Raw genomic sequence first — 26,337 nt, 5'->3', positions numbered from 1 at the left:
AGATTAAACCGAATATATATATTTATTGATTGATATATATTGCATAATATTTGTATATCGTTTGATATCCCTTGTGTATTCCTTGTACATATACACGGAATATCCCTTTAGCCTAGTACAGACCATAATATTTCGTTCTCCTATTGGACAGCGGTCCCTTAGGCGCCATTGCCATACCTCCAAGGTCTGGTTCAAAGTCACCGCCAAAGACTTGCCTGGACATGAACGGTTCTGCGCAAGGATATGAGACAGGAATAAAGCTGGTACTAGTTTGTTCACCTAACGTATAAATACGGCGCAGGTGAATACAGAAGTAGAGTTACCCAATAAGTTGAAGCCTCACCCACGATACAACGTGCGGTGAAGTATGGCCTGTTTGGCCCCAAATAGAGCATTGAGACTGCGTGCGAATTAATAACTGAAGTATCAGAGTTTAACGCTGTACCGTCGAGTTCGACCTATTCTATTAATTCAGTAATAGTCTATTTATGTATAGTGTATCGTGTGGCTACCGTTCTACAGTGGCCAGCATCACCAACGTTTCCTCGTACCAGCTAGTGTGCTTATCCAGGCTGGGCTGCTTACCCTGGCGCTTTCACCCGAGGAGCCCTAGACGAGGACCGTGTGGATCATGTACACTGGATAACCTACCGACGACTGCATAGCCCTTTTCGGCTGGATTATATTTGCTTTTGGTCCTGTAATTGATGGAGCGGAGAATCGCCTACACCCACAATTGTGTGGGATTTACCCTGTGAGGAGCCACGTCGAGCCCGCCTCTCAGAAGCCTGAGGCCGGCTAGCTTTCTTCCATGCGGAGCTGCATGCTACGGAGAACAGCTGTATTCGTCTGCGGATCAAGAGATTATTGCACCGTCTCATGTACTTGGAGTCTCTTTATCATCGTTGACCCAGACTCTACTACCGACAAATCCTCTCCCCTTGCTGGCTTACGACCGGAGGGACCCTACCAGTATCTCCCGCTATCTTACCAGAGTACCATAGATATAATTCCTAAGATTCAGGTTGTATTATTATCTCCTGCGTAATATGAGAATGGACATACGTTATTGATTTGCCTACGCACATTCCTTTGCCTTATAAGCGCATCCAAAGTAAAGTATATTATGTACTATCATTGCTGCTAATAAATACTTAAACCCAGTTTTGTGTGGAACCGAGTCATTGTGGGAAGTGTTCATCATAAGATACCTGTGTACTGTATGGCCAGTAGTAATGTACATAAGACAGTAGTGGTTTAATGATACCATACTTATTAATACAGTCAGGGAATTGTACCCCTCAGTTACAATAGATGAAATCTATATCTTCCTTTTGAATAAAATAGGGACAGGAATCAGGATTGTTAAAGTTAATTAGCCTAATCCATGTCAAAAAGAGTAGCCTAATTTATTTACACACACACGAGAGAAGGAGAATGGAATCAACTATCGAGTACATTTTTATAGTGTAGCGTTTGGCTACTTAAAATCATTGAACGTACAGAGAGAGAGCGAGAGAGAGAGAGAGAGAGAGAGAGAGAAAGAGAGAGAGAAAGGGAGGGGGTTCGGGGTTCAGCCCCTCCCATGCCTCACTATTGGAAAATGTAACTTAACTCTGCCCAGACTCCGCTGTGAGCGGCTCCAGGATTAGTTGTTTTGGACTGTTTTGGAACCAGCTTGATTGACATTATCAGCAATTAGTTAGTTTAGGTCATCATCAGGAAAATATGGCATCAGGCTATTATTCTAAAAGTATCAATATTAATAAAATAATATTATAGAAGAGGACTAGAATGTACGTATATAGAAGACACCGCTAGCGTAGGACAGAGAGGACTAGATGGTATATAGAAGACACTGCTAGTGTAGCACAGAGAGGACTAGATGGTATATAGAAGACACTGCTAGTGTAGGACATACAGGACTAGATGGTATATAGAAGACACTGCTAGTGTAGGACATAGAGGACTAGATGGTATATAGAAGACACTGCTAGTGTAGGACATAGAGGACTAGATGGTATATAGAAGACACTGCTAGTGTAGCACAGAGAGGACTAGATGGTATATAGAAGACACTGCTAGTCTAGCACATACAGGACTAGATGGTATATAGAAGACACTGCTAGTGTAGGACATAAAGGACTAGATGGTATATACTGTAGAAGACACTGCTAGCGTAGGACAGAGAGGACTAGATGGTATATAGAAGACACTGCTAGTCTAGCACATACAGGACTAGATGGTATATAGAAGACACTGCTAGTGTAGGACATAAAGGACTAGATGGTATATAGAAGACACTGCTAGTGTAGGACATAGAGGACTAGATGGTATATACTAGGGGTGTAACGGTACACAGAAGCCACAGTTCGGTACGTACCTCGGTTTTGGGGTCACGGTTCGATACGAGTTCGGTACAACAGGAAAAAAGCAACAAAAGTCCCAAACGCATAAGGCTAGGTCTCTTTTCATTTATTTTTAACAGACAGTATAGTGTCATTATAGTCCCCCCTGAGATTGCTTGTACAGCCTGGCCCTGTAGTGCATCAAGCAGTAAACATAGGTCATATTTCTATGCAGGGCTGATAATTTTTTTTTTTTTGAAAGCAATTGGTCACAATCAGCTACAGAACTGAAAAGCATATTTTATGCTTTTTCAGCTACGCCCTGCTTCACATTCACACAGTTCCATTCATACCTGGGAGCTGCCCAGTACAACCACAGTCTGACACCATTGGCCACTGAGCAACTCCACTGGAGCAGTTGGGGGTTAAGTGCCTTGCTCAAGGGCACTTCAGCAGCAGATTTTTCCTGCCGGTCCCGGGGATCGACCTGGCGACCTTCCGGTCACAAACCATATCATCATATCTAGCCTAACTTATTATCAACTATTTCCATATCATCTAGCCTCACTTATTATCATCTAGCCTAATTTATTATCCATCTAGCCACACTTATCATCTAGCTTCACTCTATTTCCATATAATCTACAGTAGCCTCACTTATTATCATCTAACTTCACTTATTATCATCTCTTTCCATATCATCTAGCCTAACTTATTATCATCTAGCCTCACTTATTATCATCTAGACTGGGTTTTTAATTTCCCACTCACAGTTAATGAAGTGGGCGGTCACTGCGAGATAGCTTTCAGCAGCATGGGAGGTCCATCCCTCAGTTGTTAGTGCAATGGCGGGTGCAGTGGACAGCTTGTGCTCAATCACTGCTCGTGTGCGCCTGTAAAGGGCTGGGACCACGGAATGGCTTATGTGCGCACGGGATGCGACAGTGTAACGAGGCTCGAGCACTTTTAATAAATGTTTGAAGCTGGGTTCCTCTACTATAACATGAAGGCTTCCGCGTCATCTTGTTTTGGTGTGTCGTCGTCTTCTTCTGCTGTTCTTGTTGACTGTTGGCGAATAGTGTTTAGGTGCTTTATCGCCACCTTCTGGATTGGGAGTGTGGATCACGGACTGATTCAGACGTATTCTTCGTATGGCTGCACGTACCGAACCGTGACGTCCGTACCGTTAATTCGCGGGACGAATACATGTACCGTTACACCCCTAGTATATACTGTAGAACAGTGGTTCTCAACTGGTCTAGCCTCGGGACCCAACATTTTCCTTAGTCATTAAGTTACGACCCAAATTTTTTACCCACTATGATTTATTTCAAATATATATATATATTTTTTTGCAGTAATACACAATCATTCATGCACTGTTAAAAACATGAAATAAGGGGAGCTCCAGTAGCTCACCGCATATCTCGGCTATTTCTGCGTCGGGGAAAACCGTGCTGCGTCACGGATCTGGTGGACTCCGAGTTCGATTCCCGGACCCGCCGTCATTTGCCAGAATGTCTTCCCCTGCTCTATATCCCGCTTCACCCTGTATCTGTCGGTCATGCTTGACCAGAAAAGCGATAAACGCTAAAAAATAAAGTTTAAAAAAGAAAAAAACATGAAATAAACCCAAAGAAGTGCAACAAAAGTGCAACTAGGGCTAAAAACCCAATGAAATAAAATAATAATAATAATAAATAATATACGGTATGCTTCTTAGCAGACTTCTTAGCTTAAAGGTGACATGTACTATAAATGTCATTTTTCAGTCTCTAGCATTGTATTATAGTAATAGGAGTTCGTATCAATGTGTTTTAGTGTCTAAATACCATATTGGCGGATTGCTCTGATTCAGCTCAGCCCCTTTCCTCCTCCAGTAAATCAGGCCATTTTTATTTGAACGGCTGATATACGTCATACGGCCGCTGGGTGATGCGATTGGCTCTGTGGTTGGAGCTAATGCCCGCCCCCACTCTACCTAGACTAGACAGCAAGTGGAAGCCACTTCCTCAGCTGCGAGGCGGAGTGGGGCCCGTGCGCTCTGGAGGGAGAGAGGGAGAGAGAGATGGAGAGAGAGGGGGCACTTGGGGGGGGGGGGGGGGGACGACACCTGCTGCGCGACACACGCGGCACCCTCTCCGGAGTGTGTGCACTGCAGAGGTGTCGGGTTTCGCTCTGGAAGAAGCTCTCTCTCCCACCCCCCCCCCCCCCCCTCTCTCTCTCTCTCTCTCCCTCCGACTCTCCGAGTGTGTGCACTGCAGAGGTGTCGGGTTTTGCTCTGGAAGAAGCTCTCTCTCTCTCTCTCCCACCCCCCTCTCTCTCTCTCTCTCTCTCTCTCCCACCCCCCCTATCTCTCTCTCTCTCTCTATCTCTCTCAGTCCAAGCATGGCTTTGTCAGTATTCCAATGTACCCAACCCCCCCCCCCCCCCACCTCCAATGTACAGCCCCACCCAACCCCACCCCACCTACCCAACCTCCTCCAATGTACAGTTTCTATGTCAAATGTATGTCAGTATTCCAATGTACAGTGCCCCCCCCCCCTGCCCAACCCCCCCCCCCCCCCCCCCACCTCCAATGTACAGCCCCACCCCACCTACCCAACCTCCTCCAATGCACAGTTTCTATGTCAAATGAATATACACTCTTTTTCTGGATTTTTTTTTAGTATCACAAACGGTACTGTATTTGAAAATCTGGTATGTCATAAATGTATAGATGTAGCAGTACTGTCTATCTGTATGTCGTGTGTGTCATATGATGAATTGAAAATGGGGGACCCTGATGGAAACAAGACGAAAGTCTTTCTCAGGTCTGCATCCTCTTAACAATTGAATGTATTGAGCTGTACTGTACTATACCCATTCTGCAATCTGTTAATAAACTTTTCAATCAATCAATCAATCTACCAGTAGCAGACTGTGTGGGCTGACTGTCACTCAAAGTGCTTATGGGCGGAGCCAGGCCATAACAGCCTGAAATCTTGAAGCTGGAAAATGATGGTTTTGAGTACTTGATTAGAAATATAAAACAATGCATTTTTTTGAAAAAAAAACTTTACAGATGTCTTCAATAGACTAACAGGAATTGTGTAAAGTTGCCCAAATAGTGCTAGGAATAGCAGTACATAGCCCCTTTAACATAACAGACCTACAGTAGTTTGGGGGAACTAATGGGATAACTGGGGTTGCAACAAAAGTGCAACTAGGGATAAAAACACAATGAAATAAAATAATAATAATAATAAATAATATATGCTTCTTAGCAGACTTCTTAGCTTAACATCCCAGGGAACTAATGGGATAACTGGGGATGTTGTTTGCTCCTGACAAGAGTTTCAAAGTCTGGGGTGATGGTAGACAAAGCAACTCTGAGGGCATGCTCAATGTCCAATCTGTTTCTCTGCTTTGTCTTCAGCTGGACCAGAGCTGAGAAGCCACTTTCACAAAGATAGGTAGTGCAAAAAAATTAGACTGTACTTATACTGTACTTAGGGCAGAGCATATATATAGTATCTACTAAATCCTAATGAAACAAGTCATTAATGGAATAATAAGCCTATACTGCGTTCATTCATTACGCACGTAGGCTATACAGTACTGCGCGCACGCCTGTGTGTGTGCGCTCGCGCTGCGGCAGGTGCCCGAGCTGTACTATATATGATGACAATACAATTAATCTAATCTAATTTCGATGGGTCGCAAAACGCTTCCGCATCCATTTTCCCACGGCTGCATCATTAGTTGCCTTATAAGGAGCTCTGGAGGCGTTGTTTTGTATGCAAATGACCTGAACGGGGACGCGCCTTCATGTTTCAGACTGGTGCCATTCCCCAACGCAGATATCTCAGGTGCGAACGTTTGAGACACTTAAGACATATTACCAGCGTGTTGAGGACTCAGAGTGAACTTGTCATTGATTCTGTCTCAGTCGGTTCCAAGATAAGTCTTCCAAGAGAACTCTTTGGAAAATATAGGGGAATGAGACCCACTGCTAGTGTAGCACAGAGAGGACTAAATTGTATGTAGAAGACACTGCTATTGGTCTCTTAAAAGGGCCCAGTCAGCTCACATGAAAGAGCACTGCGGTGTCACGTAATGAGGACAAAATACACTTGACACCATTCCAAATACTTCGGATAAACTCCACTACCCTCCATCCCTCCATCCTATCTCAAACTGTGATTTATTCATAACAGCCATTGATCTCTGGGAAGGGCTTGTACAGTAGGGGGTTTGCCAAGGAAAAGAGGAGAGCTAGCACAGGAGAGGAGGAGAAGAGAGGCAATCAGAGGGGGGGGGTAGAGGAGGGAAAGGGGGCAGGAGAGAGAAGAGGAGAGAAGGAGGAAGAGACGGCTGGTGATGAAGATGAGGGAGGAGAGGAAGACTCTGAAGGAGGGAAAGGGGGAAGGAAGGAGAGAGGAGAGAAATGAAAGACGAGGACAAAAAGGGGGAAATGTAGTCTGTTTAAAGGGGAACTTATCTTATAAATGGCTTTTTCCAGTGGTTTGCATTGTTTTCTAGCAATGTGGGGTTGTACCAACATTGACTAGATGTGAAATCTCTAGCTAGTCCTGTTTCTTCAGTTCAGCTCAGACAAGAACCTCCCCCACTGAACCAAGCCATTCAGAATTTAGCGTATCTGTGACGTGCAAGAATTCTGATCTGCATACCTCAGCTCCTTCTGTGGTTGTAGCCACCGCCCACAATCAACAATTTGCTCAACAACGGAGCGAGTGGGAATAATGCGGAAGCGGTTTCCCTGTCACTGACACTTCCTCAAAAGAGAGAAAAAGAGAGAGAGGGAGAGACAGACAGATAGAGAGAGGGAGAGAGAGGCTCTCATACGATGCGACTAGTCTCGGAGCGATCTCTCCTCTGTCTCTCCCCCTGCATTTACACACACTCACGAGTCGAGCCGCTCACACACGCGCGCTCTCGGAGCGATCTCTCCTCTCTCTCCCTCTCTATCTCTCTCTCCCTCTCTCTATCTGTCTCTCCCTCTCTCTCTCCCTCTCTATCTCTCTCTCCCTCTCTCGCTCGCTCTCTCTCGTAGTATCAGCACTCGCTGTATCACGTCAACCTGTTGCAAAATATCATAGCGCACGCTCCCACACGTATTCCGATCCGTGCAATAATATTCACGGGGTATATATTGTCATTTGAAACAAGTTACCAATGCATTGTCCCGTGAGATTATTAAATTATTAAATTAATTAGTCCCTCTCTATCTCTCTCTCTCCCCCAAAAGGTATCTGCCAGTGCATTGCAGTGCAGTGGGTGACTGTCACTCAAAGCGCATTGCGAGTATGGGCGGAGCCCAGCCAAAAACAGCTTGGAGTCTTGAAGGACAGAAACTGCTTCTCTACAGTACTTGATTTAAATTTTTTTACCTTACAGATGTGTTCCATAGACTCACAGGAATTGTGTAAAATTGCCCAAATAGTGAAAGAAATAGTAAGATAGTTCCCCTTTAAATAAAGGATAATAATAAAAGCCCAACGCCAAAAATACAAAGATCTGCGTTTTGTTCGTCAAACTCATAAAAGCCAAGCACTCTGATTGAATGTCAGCACCGCTGGTGAGTGTGGGGTCATAGGGACCATCCATTCAGGAAAACTGACCTTCACTAGAGCGAGAGATAGAGAGCGTTGTGGTGCGTGTGTATTGGAAGTTTGACTCTCAATTAGGGATGGGAATTGATACGATTTTATCGATACAATTCCATTATCGATTCTGTTTATCGATTCCCTTATCGATCCCTGATAAATTTATAATTTTAATAAATAAATTGGAAATGCAACAGAACTAAGCTGGTTAGAATAACAACATGCAACTTGACATTTCTGATTGTCATTTATTGTTGAGACCCCATGTCAGAAAAATACAAAAACTGCAACAACAACAAAATAACTATACAGAGACGGCTCCCTCCCCGGTCCCCACTCGCCCACACCCTTTCTACCTGAGCTCAGTGTGTCTGTCTCTGTGTGTCTGTATGAGCTTGGTTAGCTAGCGTTAGCTCCGCGGCTAACGTTAGGTTACCCCGAATTAAATGAATGACTAGGTTGCAAAACATTGGAGTAGTTTTCACTGCACACAGAAACAGTCAAACAGCGGGAGCATTTCGGGAGCATATGCGACCAAAGCCCAGGCAATTTCGAGCCCTTAAGGAATCAAATAGTCTGCTCTATGGCTGCATGCGTGGCGCTAACGTTATTGTTTTTAAATGCGCAACTGTCGGAAAAACATGGCAGCGATAAGAGGAATCGATAGTCGCAGAGGCATGCGATTCCAGTAATCGGACAATTAGGAACCGGCTTTCGATTCCCATCCCTACTCTCAATAGCCTCTTTCCCCATTCTCAATTTAAAAACTCCACACTCACTCAAGAAATCAGGGCAGATGAGGGAATTTTTTGACGTCCTGATTTAGTTTGACAAGCTATTGCACTGTGATGGTTATAGGGACACAAAAAGCAATACTGATTTATTTTGCACATAATCTCACACCCAAAAATTCGAATCAGTTTTGCACACATTAATTTAGTTTGACAGTTAATGAGAGTTAATGACTTTGAATATGGCCACCAGTGATGTCATCATGGACATTAAATCCTTGTGTTGTGTTAATTACAGCTCAATGAAATTATGTAGATGAAAAAATAGCAATACCATGTTTTTTTTTTGTATTTTATTTTTTTGTTTTTTTTAAACATAACATCAAATTAGACACACAAGCATTAACAGTAAACATCCAATGAAATCACCATTTGAATCATTATAAATGTAGTATACGAGATATATACCCAGGGGTGTAGCTCCAGATTCTGGGCCCCATGAAAGAATGTATTTGTAGGCCCCCAGTGAATGCGAGAGGAATTTCTTTTTGCCATTTTTTTATTGATGAAAACGCATAATATGGTTTTTACCTATACATTCGGATCAGCAGTTCAGCACCTGCACTGTTGGTGGGTGAGCCTAGTAAAGGATGTCGCATTGCGTTCATCTTCAATGAATGGACCAATGCAATAGTCTACCAAAGCCCCCCCTCTCTCTCTATATATCTCTCACACACACACACACACACACACACACACACACACACACACACACACACACACACACACACACACACACAAACACAAACACACACACACACACAAACACACACACACACACACACACACACACACACACACACACTTCAGAAACAAACATAGTATCAATGAGAGCATCAATAATACACCTGAGTGATGTCTAGTAAAAAAAAAAAAAAAATTGGGCCCCCCCCCCCCCAGTGCTGGGCCTTTGGAATCATCCTAAGCTACCCCCCCCAGCTACGCCCCTGTATATACCTAATACTTGCTATCTAATACCCTACATACATATGCTCTTGCTCGCTCACCCCCCCCCCGGACCCCCACTTGGATAATCCATCCATTTTCATTCGTTTCTAACCAGGCACTACAATTCATATGCTAGCTTTTATTCTCTCCACCACTTATTTATTATTATTTTTTTTTTCTCCCATCCCACCCTTCCTGGTTGTTGCGTACTTTCCCCTACTGTTGGTCCGGGAGACCGGAGACTGTCACATGCTTTCCTCCGACGCATGTGCAGCCTGGGGCAGGCCAACCTGGCCGCGCAGGTTCTCACCGGGGAGAGTGTAGCGTGTGGGAGGCCACACTATCTCTCCTCAGTTCCAACCCTCGCTGAGCAGGCGCCCCGACCGAACTGTAGGGGTCGCTGTCCACAACGCCCAGGACCCACCCTTCAGCTTTCCCACCCCCTGATACAGCCAATTGTATCAGTGTGAGAGGCCAGCCAAGCTGATAGCAACGCCGGGAGCTGGATTCGAACAGGCGAATCCTAGTGTCTCCCGGTGTTGGTGACGAACGTAATCTCCGTGCGCCACCTGCCCCCCCCTCTCCACCACTTCTAACCAGATTGCAATACCATGTTTTATAGGGACTGACACCTTAACATTTTACTGAGCTGTAATTAACACAACACAACACAAGGATTCAATGTCCCCGATGACATCACTGGTGGCCATATTCAAACTCATTAACACATTCCGGGAAGTGCATAGGCCTTGCCACCCATTAACCCCATGTAAGCGCTCACCTTGTTTGTAGAGCTAAACCTATATTTTATATTATAGCTATGGATCTAATAACACTGTCGATTGTCAGTGGGTTTCTTCCGGTCAACGTGCAAAAAACGTATTCTTTTTTCATCTATACATTTCCGTTTTATACCGTGGTGAATATGAGTATAGTTGTAGAGTGCTCCTGTGTAATCTAAAAAAAAAAGCCCTATAGTGAATTGTGTGTGTGTGTCAGTAGTATATGAATATGATCTGTGTGTTAATGTTGTGTGCACTCTTTACTCTAGAGAGGTGAGAGAGAGATGAAGATATGAGCGAAGGATAGAGGAAGAGAAGATAGGAGCGAAGGATAGGAGAAGAGAAGATAGGAGCAAAGGATAGGAGAAGAGAAGATAGGAGCAAAGGATAGGAGAAGAGAAGATAGGAGCAAAGGATAGGAGAAGAAGATAGGAGCGAAGGATAGGAGAAGAGAAGATAGGAGCGAAGGATAGGAGAAGAGAAAATAGGAGCGAAGGATAGGAGAAGAAGATAGGAGCGAAAGGATAGGAGAAGAGAAGATAGGGGAGGAGAAGAGAGGATATGAGAAGATGTAGGAAATATTGTTCTACACTTACTGTAATTCCTCTTGGAGGCGTGACTTTCATTATACAGATTGTTATTTGTGCAGAACTTGTCACCAGAGCTCTTTTTTCACATTCTTCCACTGAAGAGGGGGAGATTCTCAGTATTTCCTCAAAATCTGAGTTGTCTGACGCAATTAATCCTGCGAACCTATCATGGTCGCTGTTGCCCAGCTGGCCACACTGTCATCCAGGAAATGCTAACTGCCAACGTGAAACTCATACTATAAGTTGATACATCTAGTGATCAAGCATGAACACAATTATTCTTTCAGTAGTTTATTGAACATTTATGGGGGAAAAAACCATACCAAACAAATTGTTATTCAATATACAAAGTGTTATAAACACACCCAACTGTAACTATTGAGCTACACAGGGAATATAACCCATAACCCTGGCAGTGTTAGTGTCATGCTCTACCTATTGAGCTACACAGGGAATAGAACCCATAACCCTGGCAGTGTTAGTGCCATGCTCTACCCCTTGAGCTACACAGGGAATAGAACCCATAACCCTGGCAGTGTTAGTGCCATGCTCTACCCCTTGAGCTACACAGGGAATAGAACCCCTAACCCTGGCAGACAGTGTTAACCCTATCCTTGACTGTTGGGGTCTTGTGTCTTTAGTTTATTAGTAGTGAAACAGTGTTGTTCTGTGAGAGAGGCTGTGTGGGTAAACGAGAAACACATGTTGACCACATAACTAGAATCGTCCTTCCATCCCCTGTCCAACTAGAGACACACACACACACACACGCACACGCACACACACACACACACACAGAGAAACTGACCAGAGACGATCTGTGGATTGCAAAAGGACATGGTAAAAAGCCAAACGTTTATTTAGAATACAACATTAAACATTCTCAATGGATCGTGATTCATTTCATTTAATTTCCTGTGGGAAAGAAAGAGAGGTGTGTGTGTGTGTGTGTGTGTGTGTGTGTGTGTGTGTGTGTGTGTGTGTGTGTGTGTGTGTGTGTGTGTGTGTGTGTGTGTGTGTGTGTGTGTGTGTGTGTGTGTGTGTGTGTGTGTGTGTGTGTGTGTGTGTGTGTGTGTGTGTGTGTGTGTGTGTGTGTGTGTGTGTGTGTGTGTGTGTGTGTGTGTGTGTGTGTGTGTGTGTGTGTGTGTGGTCGGAGTGGAGTCTATCTATTTCTCCATCTGTCTGGTCTGATTAAACATCAGAACTGAGAACTGCTCTTGTTCTATCCCCTGGCCCCCTGACACACACACAGTTTTTAGATGTGCTTGATTAAACCAGAGAGGTCTCAGCTTTAATAGTGTGTGTATGTCTGTCTCTAACTAGGGAATTAGACGTTTTAGCTGGTGTTGAGATTAAAGGGATAACTTGACGTTTAACATTTTCTTTGCAGTCTTCAAGGGGCACTTGTTGCATATGAGGAGAGTGTGTATGTTGCAATATTGTGATCAATATAGACCACCGCAACACTTCCGGGATTCTGAAATCGGGGAGGAGATAGCGGGGGGAGCATAATAATGAATGTGGATGAGAGCCGTGATGTAAGTGGTTGCAGATACGGCTGTGGGGGTGCTAGAGACATGATCGAATAGACGTTTATGCGCGTCAATCTCCTGAACACGGCGTGACCCATTCCTAATCGATCAGAACTAAATCGGCAGAGAAAAAGCCCATTTTAAAGCACCTATTCCGCATGCACATGCGCAGAGTGCCCATGGAGTCTGGACGACGCGAGATGACGCACGAATGAATGTGGACTGTTCCATCAGAGGGCGGAGCTTCGGTGGCCAGTGTGAGTGGCTACAGACTGCTGCACTTAAATATAAACATTAGTCTACCTGGAGACTCAATGAGGTAATTGTAGATGTCGCCATAAGATGCGTCTGGCCATTTAGTGGGATCATTTTTTCATTATCCTGTTCGGCTGAAAGGACACTGGCCACCGAAGCTCCCCCCTCTGATGGACCAGTCCACATTCATTCGTGCGTCATCTCGCGTCGTCCAGACTCCATGGGCAATCTGCGCATGTGCATGCGGAATAGGTGCTTTAAAATGGGCTTTTTCTCTGCCGATTTAGTTCTGATCGATTAGGAATGGGTCACGCCGTGTTCAGGAGATTGAGGCGCATAAACGTCTATTCGATCATGTCTCTAGCACCCCCACAGCCGTATCGGCAACCACTTACATCACGGCTCTCATCCACATTCATTATTATGCTCCCCCCGCAATCTCCTCCCCGATTTCAATGTAACATGGAAGTGTAGTGGTCTATAGTGTCATAATATGGTATTGTGGGGCCTCTGGTGATTCCCACTCCTAAAAGATAGCGTTTTAGCTCAGCCTATAGGCCGTACTTCAACTTGTTTGTTCATTGGGAAAGACCCTTCATCACTGCAGCGTGGTTTCATCCAGGAGGCCATGGAAACTTTGTATAATGAAAACTGCCATTCAGGGGATGCCTGGTCCTTCATTATCCCCCTGGGCTGCATGTCGGGGGGATCAGGAAGGTAAACACACGGCCCACCATGGCTTGTGTTTGAAGTTATGGGGGGTGGCTAGGGTCAAAAAGACTATTGTGATTTAAATAGCATTATTCCCCCCCCCCCCCCCCCCCCAAAGTAATCGCCAAAATGAACGTGTAAAGGTAGAATCTGTAATGCCGTCAAACAGTGACAGAGTTTTGGTCTGATGTGTGGCTGGGAGTTGAGTTGGGACAGGGGAGGGGTTACTACTGCTGGCTACACCTCAGGCTCCGCCAAGAGAGGTTTGGAGAAATTAACAGTATTGATTGATTGAAAACATTATTAACAGATTGCAGAATGGGTACAATACAGTACAGCTCAATACTAACAACTGCTAAGAGGATGAAGACCAGAAAAAGACTTCCGTCTTGTTTACATAAGGGTCCTCCATTTTCAATTCATCGTGATAATGATTCACTAAACTCCGACCCACACGACCCAAAACTAAAATGTAAACAACGTACAATACCAAGTGAGGCTTTTTTGTCTAGATGTCACTGTTTTGACGGTATCACAGATTCTACCTTTTAATATAGACAGACCTAGTTATTATATCAGTAAGCATCCATTGTGCTTCATGAAAACACAGCATGTTATAAGACTGTCACAGTGATCCTCATTTCTCAGGTGTATCCTGAATTATACTGTGTGTGTGTGTGTGTGTGTGTGTGTGTGTGTGTGTGTGTGTGTGTGTGTGTGTGTGTGTGTGTGTGTGTGTGTGTGTGTGTGTGTGTGTGTGTGTGTGTGTGTGTGTGTGTGTGTGTGTGTGTGTGTGTGTGTGTGTGTGTGTGTGTGTGTGTGGTCTTGACGTGTGTGTTCTCTGTGTGTTACAGTGAACAGTGTATAGAGGCCTATGAGCTGCTGTTGGCTCTGGCAGAGAGTGAACAGAGTCTGGTGCTCGGCCAGTTCAGAGCTGCTGGAGTAGGAACTGTGGGTAAGGAACTAACACAGATGCACCACACACACACACACACACACACACACACACACACACACACACACACACACACACACACACACACACACAGGGCTCATTCATCTTTGATCAGCGTGTATTCTGAATTCTGTGACCTGCAGCCAACCTCCAGCTATCAAAAGCAAGACTACATACACCCTTTTTATATTCTCCTCCCTCCAGTGCATGCTTTCATCCCTCACTCCTTTCACTCTCTCTCTCTCTCTCTCTCTCTCTCTCTCTCTCTCTCTCTCTCTCTCTCTCTCTCTCTCTCTCTCTCTGCATCAGATGTATCTACTGTACACTGCCATCTTTTGCTCTCTGTCCTCTCTCTCTGTCCTCTCTCTTTCTCTGTCTGTCTTTCTCTGTCTTTTTCTATCTGTGTCCTCTCTCTTTCTCTCTGTCCTTATCTCTGTCCTCTCTCTTTTTGTCTTTCTCTCTCTGTCCTCTCTCTCTGTCCTCTCTCTCTGTTCTCTCTCTCTGTGTTCTCTCTCTTTCTCTCTGTTCTCTTCTTTATCTTTCTCTGTTCTCTCTCTGTCCTCCTCTATATGTTCTCTCTCTGTGTGTCCTCCTCTCTTTCTCTCTCTCTATTCTCCCTCTGTCCTCTCTCTCTGTGTTCTCTCTGTGAGTCCTCTCTCTCTGTCCCCTCTCTCTCTGTCCTCCTCTCTGTCATCTTTCTCTCTGTTCTCCATCTGTCCTCTCTCTCTCTCTCTCTCAGTCCTCTCTCTCTGTCTTTCTCTCTTCAGGTTGTGGGACGTTTCATCCTTCTTCAGTCAGACCTTCTTAAACATGTTTCATACTTCCTGCATCTCCTTCTCTTCCTGTAGAATCTGTATTTTCCTAGTGATATGGAGGAAGAGGTACAGAGGTGTGGCTGCCCAGTTCACTCATCTTGTAATATCGCATTATAGTCACATCTCTGTGCCCATATTCTTCTAAGAGTAATACTGATTCGGATCAGTGCTCAGGTCCCATGACCATATCTACTTCACTATGACTTATGAGCCAATATGGTCTCCGATCAACACTCCTACGCTGAGATGGTTGACTCTTGCCAAGAAGTCTGGGTAAATTTGTGCAAGAAAAAAAAAAAGCAGGATCCCTAGACTTAAAATATTTCAGTTTTAGTGGCACAGAAACCTCAGAAACCCACTGTTATAAATGCATGAGATTGTATAAATACTGTGTATGAACGATATATAAACTATTTCCCCATCAAGGCGCACTTAAGCACCAAGGGGAGGGGCTTAACTATACGTCTCTGTCATCATGTTGTGCGTGTGCACAGGGGAGCAGTGCGGCGAGGAGAGCGTCACACACATTCTGAGGCGCGCCCACGACAGTAGAAAGATGGCGGAGAACGCCGCCAAGGACCTGCTGACGCGGCTGGATGGGAGCTGCGGAGGAGCCTACGCCGTGAGCGGCTGCAGCGTCCAGCCGTGGGAGAGTCTGTCGTCCAACAGCCACACCAGGTGAGCGGGGGAGGGGCCTGCACCCATCGAGACTCTGACTTAACCCTTTCACTGCCACACCACAAAGGGTCAACCCTTTCACTGCGACGATACAGGAGGTTAACCCTTTCACTGCCACATGACAAAGGGTCAACCCTTTCACTGCGACGATACAGGAGGTTAACCCTTTCACTGCCACACGACAAAGGGTTAGCCCTTTCACTACCACACTACAGAAGGTTAACCCTTTACTATCACCCTACAGATGGTAATGCGATTTTTCTCCCATCCCACTGTTAGTCTCTGGCCTCCCGGACCAACATAATGACTATCACATGCTTTCCTCCGACACATGGCACCAGCCTGGCAGCGCAGACTCTCACTGGGAGAGTGTAACGTGTGGAAGGTCACACTACCTCCCTCCAGATCCTACCCTCGCTGTGCAGGCGCCCCGGCCGAACTGTAGGAGTCACTGTTTACAACGACCAGGACCCACCCACCAGCTTTCCCACCCCTAACACTGCCAATTGTGTTAGTATGAGCGACCAGCCAAGCTGGTAGCAACGCAGAGAGCTGGGTTCGAACCCAGCGTCTCCTGCGTTGGTGGCGAGTGCCTTGCCCACTACACCACCTAGCCGCCAAGATAGTGAAAGGGTTAAAGACTACATTGATGATACCTTGGCAGGATTACTAGCAGAAACATGTTGAGACAGAGGAGGCTGAATGACAATGAAGGTGATGTTCTCTTGATATTGTGTGGCTCCTCTGGGTCGGTTATGTGCACGTTACTATCTGATCATTTCTGTTGTTGGAGAACTAACATTAGATAGAACGTTGAGAACATATCCAATCGTTGTGTACATTATGCAAATTGATGCCTGCTTTGTCATTGCACATTGAACGTGGAACCATTCAACTCAAACATGTCTGACCTAGTAAGTAAATCCCTGGGATAGAGAACGCAGGAATATAAAACACCCGAGTTCCAGGTCCCCATTATTTCAAATGCCTCTCTTGAATGAACTCGTGCATTATCCTCTGAGAGGACGACTGTTGTGAATGTCAATCAGTGTCCTTAATCAAACAGAAATGAAAGAAAACCACGGCGACGCTCAAGTCCCCGTCGCAAATTAAACAGACGATTCCAATTCCCCACTCAATAATATTATCTCTGTGTCTCGGGGAACAACTTTGGGAAAGACGGCAGATTCTTATGCAGCTCACGCATTAGTGACATGGTGGCAAGAGCAGCTATTAGTTACTGTCGCTGCACCAGACAGGAGTAGAGGAGACACAAACATGTGCAACACACGCACACACACACACCATAATTATCTTTTCTTCCATTCCAAAAGCCTCTCTTCAGTATGCTCTTTCTTGCTGTATCTCGCTATATAGCTATAGGCCTTCCCCAGTTAATGAGAATTCTAATCAGTCATGGGTTATATTTGGATCCTATCCCCCATTCCAACTCATTAGAATTTTCCATCCCAGTTAATTATGGATAGATGCAGTGAGACACATCTCCCTAATGGTTTGGAAGGTAATGACCAGTAATTGGCTATTGTAGAATCACTTGTCGGACCGGGTTAGTAAAGCTCTGTGTCAACGTGTCCGTTACATATTCGAGATGGTGAACTGGGTACTGTGTTTTGTGCGGAGTGATCTCGGGTGTTGAAAAGTACAAGGGTTTGACGGTGGATGGTTGGGTTTAACCGGCTGGACGGCTGGGTTTAAAGGACCACACTGGTATGGTTGATGAACCTAGCTTAAATCTATCTCCTGGTCGTGGTGACAAAGACGTAGCCTCCTATCAAGGAAATCGATGCGTGCATCGGACCAGAAAGATGCTTTGAAAAGCGGTTTCTGAACGTAATACAAGGAAGTGGAACGCAGAGAGAGAGAGGAAGAGAGAAAAAAAACATGTCTAAGGAGCTACATCTTTGTTAGCACGAGCAGGAGATCATTGTGGGTCTTCTATATAATTCAATATTTTATTACCATAATGTTCCTAAAAAGAGAAACAAAGCAAAATATCAAATATGGGCCTGATTAATTGGCCAACCGATTTCAAACTCCCTATTTCCACCCGCCCGCCGCCCCACCCTACCACCCCATTCCCCAATCACAGCACCACCAGCTCCACCGCTAGCTCGTGTGACACGGACTTCTCCAAGGAGGACGAGCAGCGGCTGAAGGACTACGTGCGGCAGCTGAGGAACGACCGCGCGGCCGTCAAGCTGACCATGCTGGAGCTGGAGAGCGTCCACATAGACCCACTGAGCCTGGAGATCAAGCCCCGCGGAGACACACACCGCCTGGACCTGGAGAACGCCGTGCTGATGCAGGAGCTCATGGCCATGAAGGTAGGAGAGAGGGAGAGCTGGAGAGAGAAAGAGAGCGAGAGAGGGGGGAGGGAGAGAAAAAGAGAGAGAGAGGGGGAGGGAGGGAGAGAGAGAGAGAGCTGGAGAGAGGGGGGAGGGAGAGAGTAAGAGAGAAGGAGAGAAAAAGAGAGAGAGAGGGGGAGGGCTGGAGAGAGGGAGGGAGAGAGTAAGAGAGGGAGAGAAAAAGAGAGAGGGGGGAGGGAGAGTGCAAGAGAGAAATACAAGACCCTGCTGTTGGATCAAAACTTTGTATCTCCAAGTCTTATATTATAAAAAAATATATATATATGTAAGAAGAAAATGACTGTTATTGTCATTATTGAAATTATATATTAAGGTGAATAGGCTTCGTGGGACCCTTACCACATAAAGGACTGTCTAAATCTGAAATTCAGATTAGGAATTAAGAAACACTAAAGTTGGAGGAGCTACACGGTTTTGGTCCGACAACAATGGAGTGCTTTCAGTTAAAGTTGGACCTATTCTAAACTGTTTGCCAACAGTTAGCCCCGGCCTAATTCAGATCCTTTTTCCACACTGCTTCTTCTTAGCCGAGGTTTAACCCCTTCTTAACCCACTCTTGTTGACTTTCACACTGCATCAGTTAAGTGTATCTACAATTGTATTTAAATCCTGTGTAAAAGTAGCGCTAACTCTGCACCTCCCAACTAAAGAAACAAGAGTTGACTCCGTTGGTAACTGACCACCTAAGAGCTCTTGTTGGCCTAGGGTTAAAAATATTCTAGAACGCTCTCACCCGTGGGATGCTGAGTTCAGGGTGGAAAGGGCTACAAATATAAACCGCAGGACTTTGCACAAACACACATGAAGGTACAAATACAGTGTATATCTGGTGGCACGGTTCACACTATAAATCAAATCGAGGGAACTTTTCCAATTTTTCAATTTCACCTAACTTTATTTTTATTTATTTTTTATTATTAACAGAGTTAAACAAAAGTACAAAAAATTAAAAATACATAATAACTATTGTGTAGGAGAAGTTTAGAAGCCTAGAGGCTTATCGAGAACTTCCCCTGTTTTGTAAAATCAAACATACAAAAATATACATATTATTTAAAAAAATACCAGTAATACATTCAAAAGATATGTGTTAACACAAACATACATACACAAAGTACATACATGCATATACTGTATACTGCGTACATAATAATACATAACCACCCACCCACCTGCCTACAAACCTACCCACCCACATAACCAAATGCATACCTACATGTATGACCTATTTATCTATCTACTACTTTTGGATATGAGCATTTTTTTGTAGTTTGCTTTAAAAATAAGCAGAGATGGAGATTTCCTCAGCATAGGATCAACACGTGTGACATATGACTATTAAACTATTAAAACCATTTGGTAGATTGTGATAATAATAAATGCATTTGTACACAAATATACATATCTGTAAAGAATTAACCTCAGACACAGTCAGAATGTTTAGTTTCTTGAAAAGAGGAGCAGATGGCTCAAATCGATCTGAGAGGGTTGCCAAATCACAAACAAAATAATAAAGTCAAAAAAAAATTTGAAGATGAGATGAATGAGTGCTAGCCCATATTATGTTACAATAAGATATGTAAGGAAAGATCAGACTATAATACAGGATTAAAAAACAACTTCTATTTATCAATGAACACACCTTCCTAATTATACTTACTGACTTCATTGCTTTTTTACAAACATGATCAATGTGTTTTTTCCAATTGAGTTTATCATCAACTAAGATCCCTAAAAACGTTGTTGAAGTTACTTGTTTGATTTCGGTGTCACTGATTAATAGCTTTGCCTAATTTTTTGAATAACTTTTACCTTTATTACAAAATACAATAAAATTAGATTTTTCTACATTTAACGATAGCTTATTAGTCTGGAACCAATCTGAGACACAAGATAAACCATCATTGGCTTCCTTAATTAATACTGCAAAATTGTGACATTATAATGTTGGTGTCATCAGCAAACGTCACCCTTCTCACTTCCCCCTGGCAGGGCATCTTGTTTGGGCCTCACGTTGATTCCTCTGTGTTCCCACTAGGGGTGTAACGGTACGTGTATTCGTCCCGCGAATTTATGGTATGGGCTTGGCGGTGAGGTACGTGCAGCCATACGATGAATACGAATACCACTAGGTGAAACTAGGGTTGCACATTTTACAAGATAAAAGAGTTTTATTTGTCACGGCATACAGGTATACAGTGAAATGCGGGGGGTCTCGCCCGCAACGATGTGCATAATACAAGTAATAATATAATATAAGAGTCCAACCAATAGAGCGACATAGTGCATTAAACAAGTAAACAAAGTAGGCATATCGGTATCTGTACATGAGCTATTTACAGAGCATGCCACAGGTCCTGTGGCAGTGCAGTACACTGTTAGCTATGGATGAGGCATTGGGTCTTTATGTACACTGCTATACAATGCTATATTATACGATCTCAAGCTATACTATTCTTAAAGTGATCTTTCATTCTGTAAAGTGTCCATAGTGTGAGCGTGTGCAGAAACTAGGGTTGCACATTTTACAAATCTATGCTAAATATCTTTACTTTACTTTACACTGGCTTACATTGATTTTTTTTTTTTTTGAACAAATGTTTTTTTATTTTTATTTTTGACATGACATACAAACATTTACAGTAGAAATCCACTATAAATCACAGGGCTATTACCGACATAATACTAACAATAATGACAGCCCGGTTTTTAAAATTAAAATAGATGTAGATTAAAGATTAAAGATATACACAGATTAATTACAATACAATACAACACATAAATGCTCTTGCTCGTTCTCCCCCCCCCCTACATTGATCTTTAACGTTGAATATTAAGCTTGTATTGCCACATTTAGATGATGAATAAAACGTTGAAGCTTGTAAACACACGCACAATGACAAGCGGACAGACCATAACAATGCGCACTGCAGGCTGTTTCTCCCCATGAGTCTCCCCTCCCCGCCCTACAGGTGTCGGGTGTCCCTAAAACTAAACCTTGAATGAATTATATCATGTTTGTAACACAGCTCTGAATCACGTGCAGTTAAATCCTCTCTACAAGTGAAACTGAAACTTAACAAGCCTAAGTTGTTAAAGGGGCAGTAGTAGGCAATTAATTTACTCAGTGGATGCCAGAACACAGAATGCCACCAGTATCACTGACTACTACGACAAGCCTATAGATGTTGGAGTGTTCCTTTAAGATCACATTCAGCCCAGCAAGACGGATACTTCTCTCTCCCTCTTTCTCTTGTCTCCTTGTTGTCGTCTAGGCGACCTTCAAGGCTGTTGAAAGTGTTTACCCATCATCCTCTAGAGTCTAGATAGCATCTTTGTAAATGGACTGCATTTATATAGCGCTTTTATCAAAAGCACTTTACAACTCATGACTCACATTCACCCATTCACTCACACATTCACACACCGACAACGGAGGCAACCATGCAAGGTGTCAACCTGCTCATCGGGAGCAGTTAAGTGTCCTGCTCGCGTGAATATTTTAGGCAACCAACTTGTGTTCAGCGTTTCTCTGATTGGCCACTACGCCCATGTGACCGCGAGAGAGCTGCAGTGCGGAAATAGACTGCATTCTATTGCCGTTCTCTGCGACAAACTCTAACCTTAACCAACTCCGAAACAATGCCTAAATTTAACCATAACCTTAACCAACTCCGAAAGAATATTGCCATGCTCTAAGACAAACTCTAACCTTAACCAACTCCGAAACAGCGCCTAAACTTAACCCTTCTAACCTTAACCAACTCCGAAACAATGCCTAACCTTAACCCTAACCTTAACCAACTCCGAAACAATGCCTAAACTTAACATGCCTAAACTTAACCGGCGAAAGAATGCACGTTAAAAAGAAAAAGATTTAAGGGAATCAAACTTGTCACCAACGCAGGATCCATAGCAAGGCGGCGAACCAGTTGAGCTAGTCGTCGATGTTAAAAGAGGGGGAATTACCGCTGCATAATGCTGCCACGGCAGAGGCCGCGGGGGCGTGGCGTGGCTAGACGCAAGTTGGTTGCCTTTAAAATTCACGCGTCCTGCTCAAGGACACCTCGACACTCTGCCGGGTGGAGCCGGAATCTAACCGGACGACCGATCTACGCCCTGAGTCACTTGTCGCCATGAGGGGCACCTGTCTTCACTTGGTAGTGGGTAGTGGTAGTAGGGCCTGACTCTTGCAGTCTGCCTTCAGGATAAGGCTGCAACACTGGAAAAAATGGGAAAGGCCCTCTTGTCAGCTTGGTTTTATGCTAAGATGCACATTTTAAGATACTTGACAGCCACTGAGCAGAGTGGGGTTCAAACAGAAGATTGACTAGACAGCTTGTACTCTCTATTAAAGTGGCTGTAAAGTGAACAATTGGCTTTTAAAATGTCGAACGATGTGTAGATAACCTTAGAACATTCATCTATTTTGCTAAATGTATCCAAAACCGTTAGATTAGATATTGACTATTGTTGTATTGAGTTTTCTTCTGTATCTGTGTTGTTACCGCATGGGGTGGCTCTAGGAAATGGAGCAGCGTTCCGCAAGAGGGTTGAACTCTAATAATAATAATAATAATAGATTTAATTTGAAGAGAGAAGCGCCTTTCTCAGACTCAAGGGCCCTCATTTATCAATGGTGCGTACGCACAGATATGTGCGTAACCCGTGCGTACGATCATTTCTAAGCAAAGTGTGTGACTTATCAATTTGAACGTGTGCTTGACTTTGTACGTATATTTACGCACAGCTCTGACCATGCGTACCTGGTGCCCGGCGGTAGAATATTATTATTGCAATGCTGAAATAAGCTTCCGTGCATTACTTCCAACACTGGCGCGTGTTCTGTATGACCCGTAATTCATTATAGTTCATTGTAAAATAGCGACAGTAGTGTAATTATAACGGGCTCACGCGCGAACAAGAGGTTGGCCTGCTTGTTTGGTACGGGGGGGGGGGGGGGGGGGGGGGTGCAGACGCAGAACACCCACCTCCAAACGCGATTAAATATTTTTTCAAATTAAAAGTGAAATACTATTATTTTGTGTGTCATGTTTCCAAATAAGATTGGTCACAACGAAATGCTTTCTACTTCAATTTGTTGGTTAGAATAGATTACCTCTGTTGAAACTTCACTGAGACTAACAGTCTATTTGTGAGCTCCCGCACAGACGTGATAATAATAATAATAATAATAATAATAATAATAATAATAATAATAATAATAATAATAATAATAATAATAATAATAATAATAATAATAATAATAATAATAATAATAATAATAATAATAATAATAATAATAATAATAATAATAGCTTCATTTTATATAGCGCCATTCAAGAGACCCACGGTCGCTTTACATAGATAGGGGGGGGGGAATAACAAAGTAACAAACATAGTGGACAGACACAACATAAATATGATGATGGAATTCAAGTTTGTATTGATCACATATAGGCAGGCTGCACATGGCGTAGGCTACATCATACATGGCAGTGAGATTCATTATTCTTGTATATGCTCTCGTATTATTGTTTATATAGGCTACCTAATACCGACATCAAAATAGATTGTATGCCTCTACAAATCATATGCAGGTAGAACATTTACGGAAAATCCATCGCGATTTGGAATAAAATTGAGGAGAACTTTAATCCCTGGGTATTAATCGAACGAAACGGGAAAAGGCAGTCATATTCCAGCACGGTCTTTATTAGTGTTTGCGCTGCCCAGTCAGCAATGGTCTTTAAGTTAATAGATATCATATCCGACATCACCGTACATGTACACGTCTCTGTCAGCCTGTCGTGTATTTCTCCCATAACACGCTTCGCTCGGCTTAGTCCACTTTTCCACATTTCATGGGGGTGTTTCATGACCGTATATGGTTAATTACAGGCGGTTCTATATGCAAATACTTAAAATCGTGCATGAGCGCGGAGCGTAGAACAAATGGTATTTATCAACACGGAGTGAGCGTAGAACCTGTGTACGCACGTTTGATAAATCCAGATTTTTCTGTGCGTACACACATTCTAAATTCTGTGCTTAAGAACGAAAATAGAACACTTTCTACGCATTGTTGATAAATGAGGGCTAAGGACACTGTACAAGGAGAGAGAAGCTATATAAAAGAAAGGGTAGATAGAAATATATAGTAACAACAGAAAAAAGAAAAAAAACTATAGTCAACTCTTGCCATAACGCAAGCTCTCCCTGCGCTGCAGTGGCCAATCAATCGCAGCAGAAGACGAGGGATTGGGCGGAGGGGGGTATGTCACACAAATGGCCCATCCACCGCAATATGTTTATGTTTATTAACACTTTGGGTGCCGAGACGTGTCCCTCACGTCTTTGCTGGCCATGCTAAAGTTGCCGGGGGACGCTGTACAGCGTCCTTATATCAATATTTCAAAAATCTGCGATCGGATTCATAATGTCCCTCCGCTGGCCTGAGATCCACCAGCAGGACCCACTGAGCTCTCTGGCGGTTCAGGAGCGCCATCTGGTGGCCGATCGGCGCAACCGCTTAACAGGAAGCGCAGTAGAGGTTTTGCTAGACGTCCGTATTGCTTCCGGCCACTCGGTACATGTCCCGTGACTCTAGCTCGTCACACTACATAGCGATCGATTGCCAATAACTCGATAAACAACATGATTTGGACGTATATACCATTATACAAGCTGGAGATGGACCGGGTAATAATATATCCCATAATGATAAAATTTCTACTCGACGATGATCGCCCAACGGCGCGCGGAGACTGGGGTGAGTTTCAGCGTGTAACGTTACCGTCTTCGATAATAACTGATATTATCAACATTTGACCCACATTAGATGATTGGTATAACGCTGCCCACGGAATTATAAACGCCCCCTCGCCCATCCGGTCAACATCAGATGACGTGTAGTAACTTCTAGAAGTACGTCTAGTTGGAATTTTTTATATCGCGCTGATTGCCATCAAACTGTATTTCATCATCAATATAATGCATTTGGGGCTATATATCACGTTCTGGAGAAAGCTGCAGAAAGAGATGAAAACATACTTATACATTAGACCATACTTTACTATGAATATGTGAATGAAAAAGTTTAACGTTGCTACACAATGAACAATACATATAGGACTTTGAATGGGCCCTAATAATGGCAATGTAGCAATAGAATTTAAAAAGTTATAGCCCTGCAAAGAAGGGGACTTTCTCCATAGACAAATAGCGCTGGCAATCTATGGTATATCATTAATTTAACCTTAGGCAACCAAAGTGTTAAAGGATCCCCATTAGAGACACATGAAAGAGCCTCTAGTCTGCATTGAGGTGCTGCATTGTCTGAGAGAGTGTCCTGCCAGAACTCTTTTGTTATTACGTTTTTGGCCCGTCAACACCAGGTTCAGATTAATGGCAGGACCGCCGGGCACTGATGAATAGACTAAATGTGTTGCCTTGTAGAAACGTGGCCAGAGCTCAAGGGTTTAAACTTTGTCATCATAGAACTTGTAGAACTAACAGGGTTCGTTTTCAGCTCGAGAAATGTGTCTCCCCAGGACTCAAACTTACAAACATACATCATACCATAACATCTACTACTGATAAAGAACACAACAAACTAACACAAACCCTAATCACCACTCTCATTTGTCGTCACCACATTAGTCACACATATACACACACACAAACACACACACACAATGTATGATATTTGTACAGAATGGACACATACACTTAACTAATACAAAAATGTAACACACACATTACTCTTCCACTGTCAAAACAATGTTGAATAAATGCACTTTGCGGGACAAGCCCGCGGGTCAGGGACGAAGTCGCGGCTAATACTGACGAGTAACATTAGCTAGCAACATACTTGTCACCAACTACGTAACCAGTGCAACTAACAGACACACGAAACAAGCAATTCAAATGCCAC

At 43.7% G+C, this 26,337-nt stretch overlaps 1 protein-coding gene across 1 annotated transcript in view; it reads left to right on the top strand.

Annotated features, from left to right (window-relative positions):
• mcc (MCC regulator of WNT signaling pathway) overlaps positions 1-26,337 on the top strand; it is a 311,681-nt gene that overhangs the window by 253,984 nt on the left and 31,360 nt on the right. The window contains 3 exon segments of the mRNA XM_084325292.1: positions 14,421-14,521; positions 15,831-16,014; positions 18,125-18,359. Coding sequence (XP_084181418.1) covers positions 14,421-14,521; positions 15,831-16,014; positions 18,125-18,359 — 520 coding nt within the window.

The sequence above is a fragment of the Notolepis coatsorum genome (assembly GCF_963971535.1).
Source record: "Notolepis coatsorum genome assembly, chromosome: 11".
Taxonomy (NCBI): domain Eukaryota; kingdom Metazoa; phylum Chordata; class Actinopteri; order Aulopiformes; family Paralepididae; genus Notolepis; species Notolepis coatsorum.
This window is presented reverse-complemented; position numbering and strand designations above follow the sequence as displayed.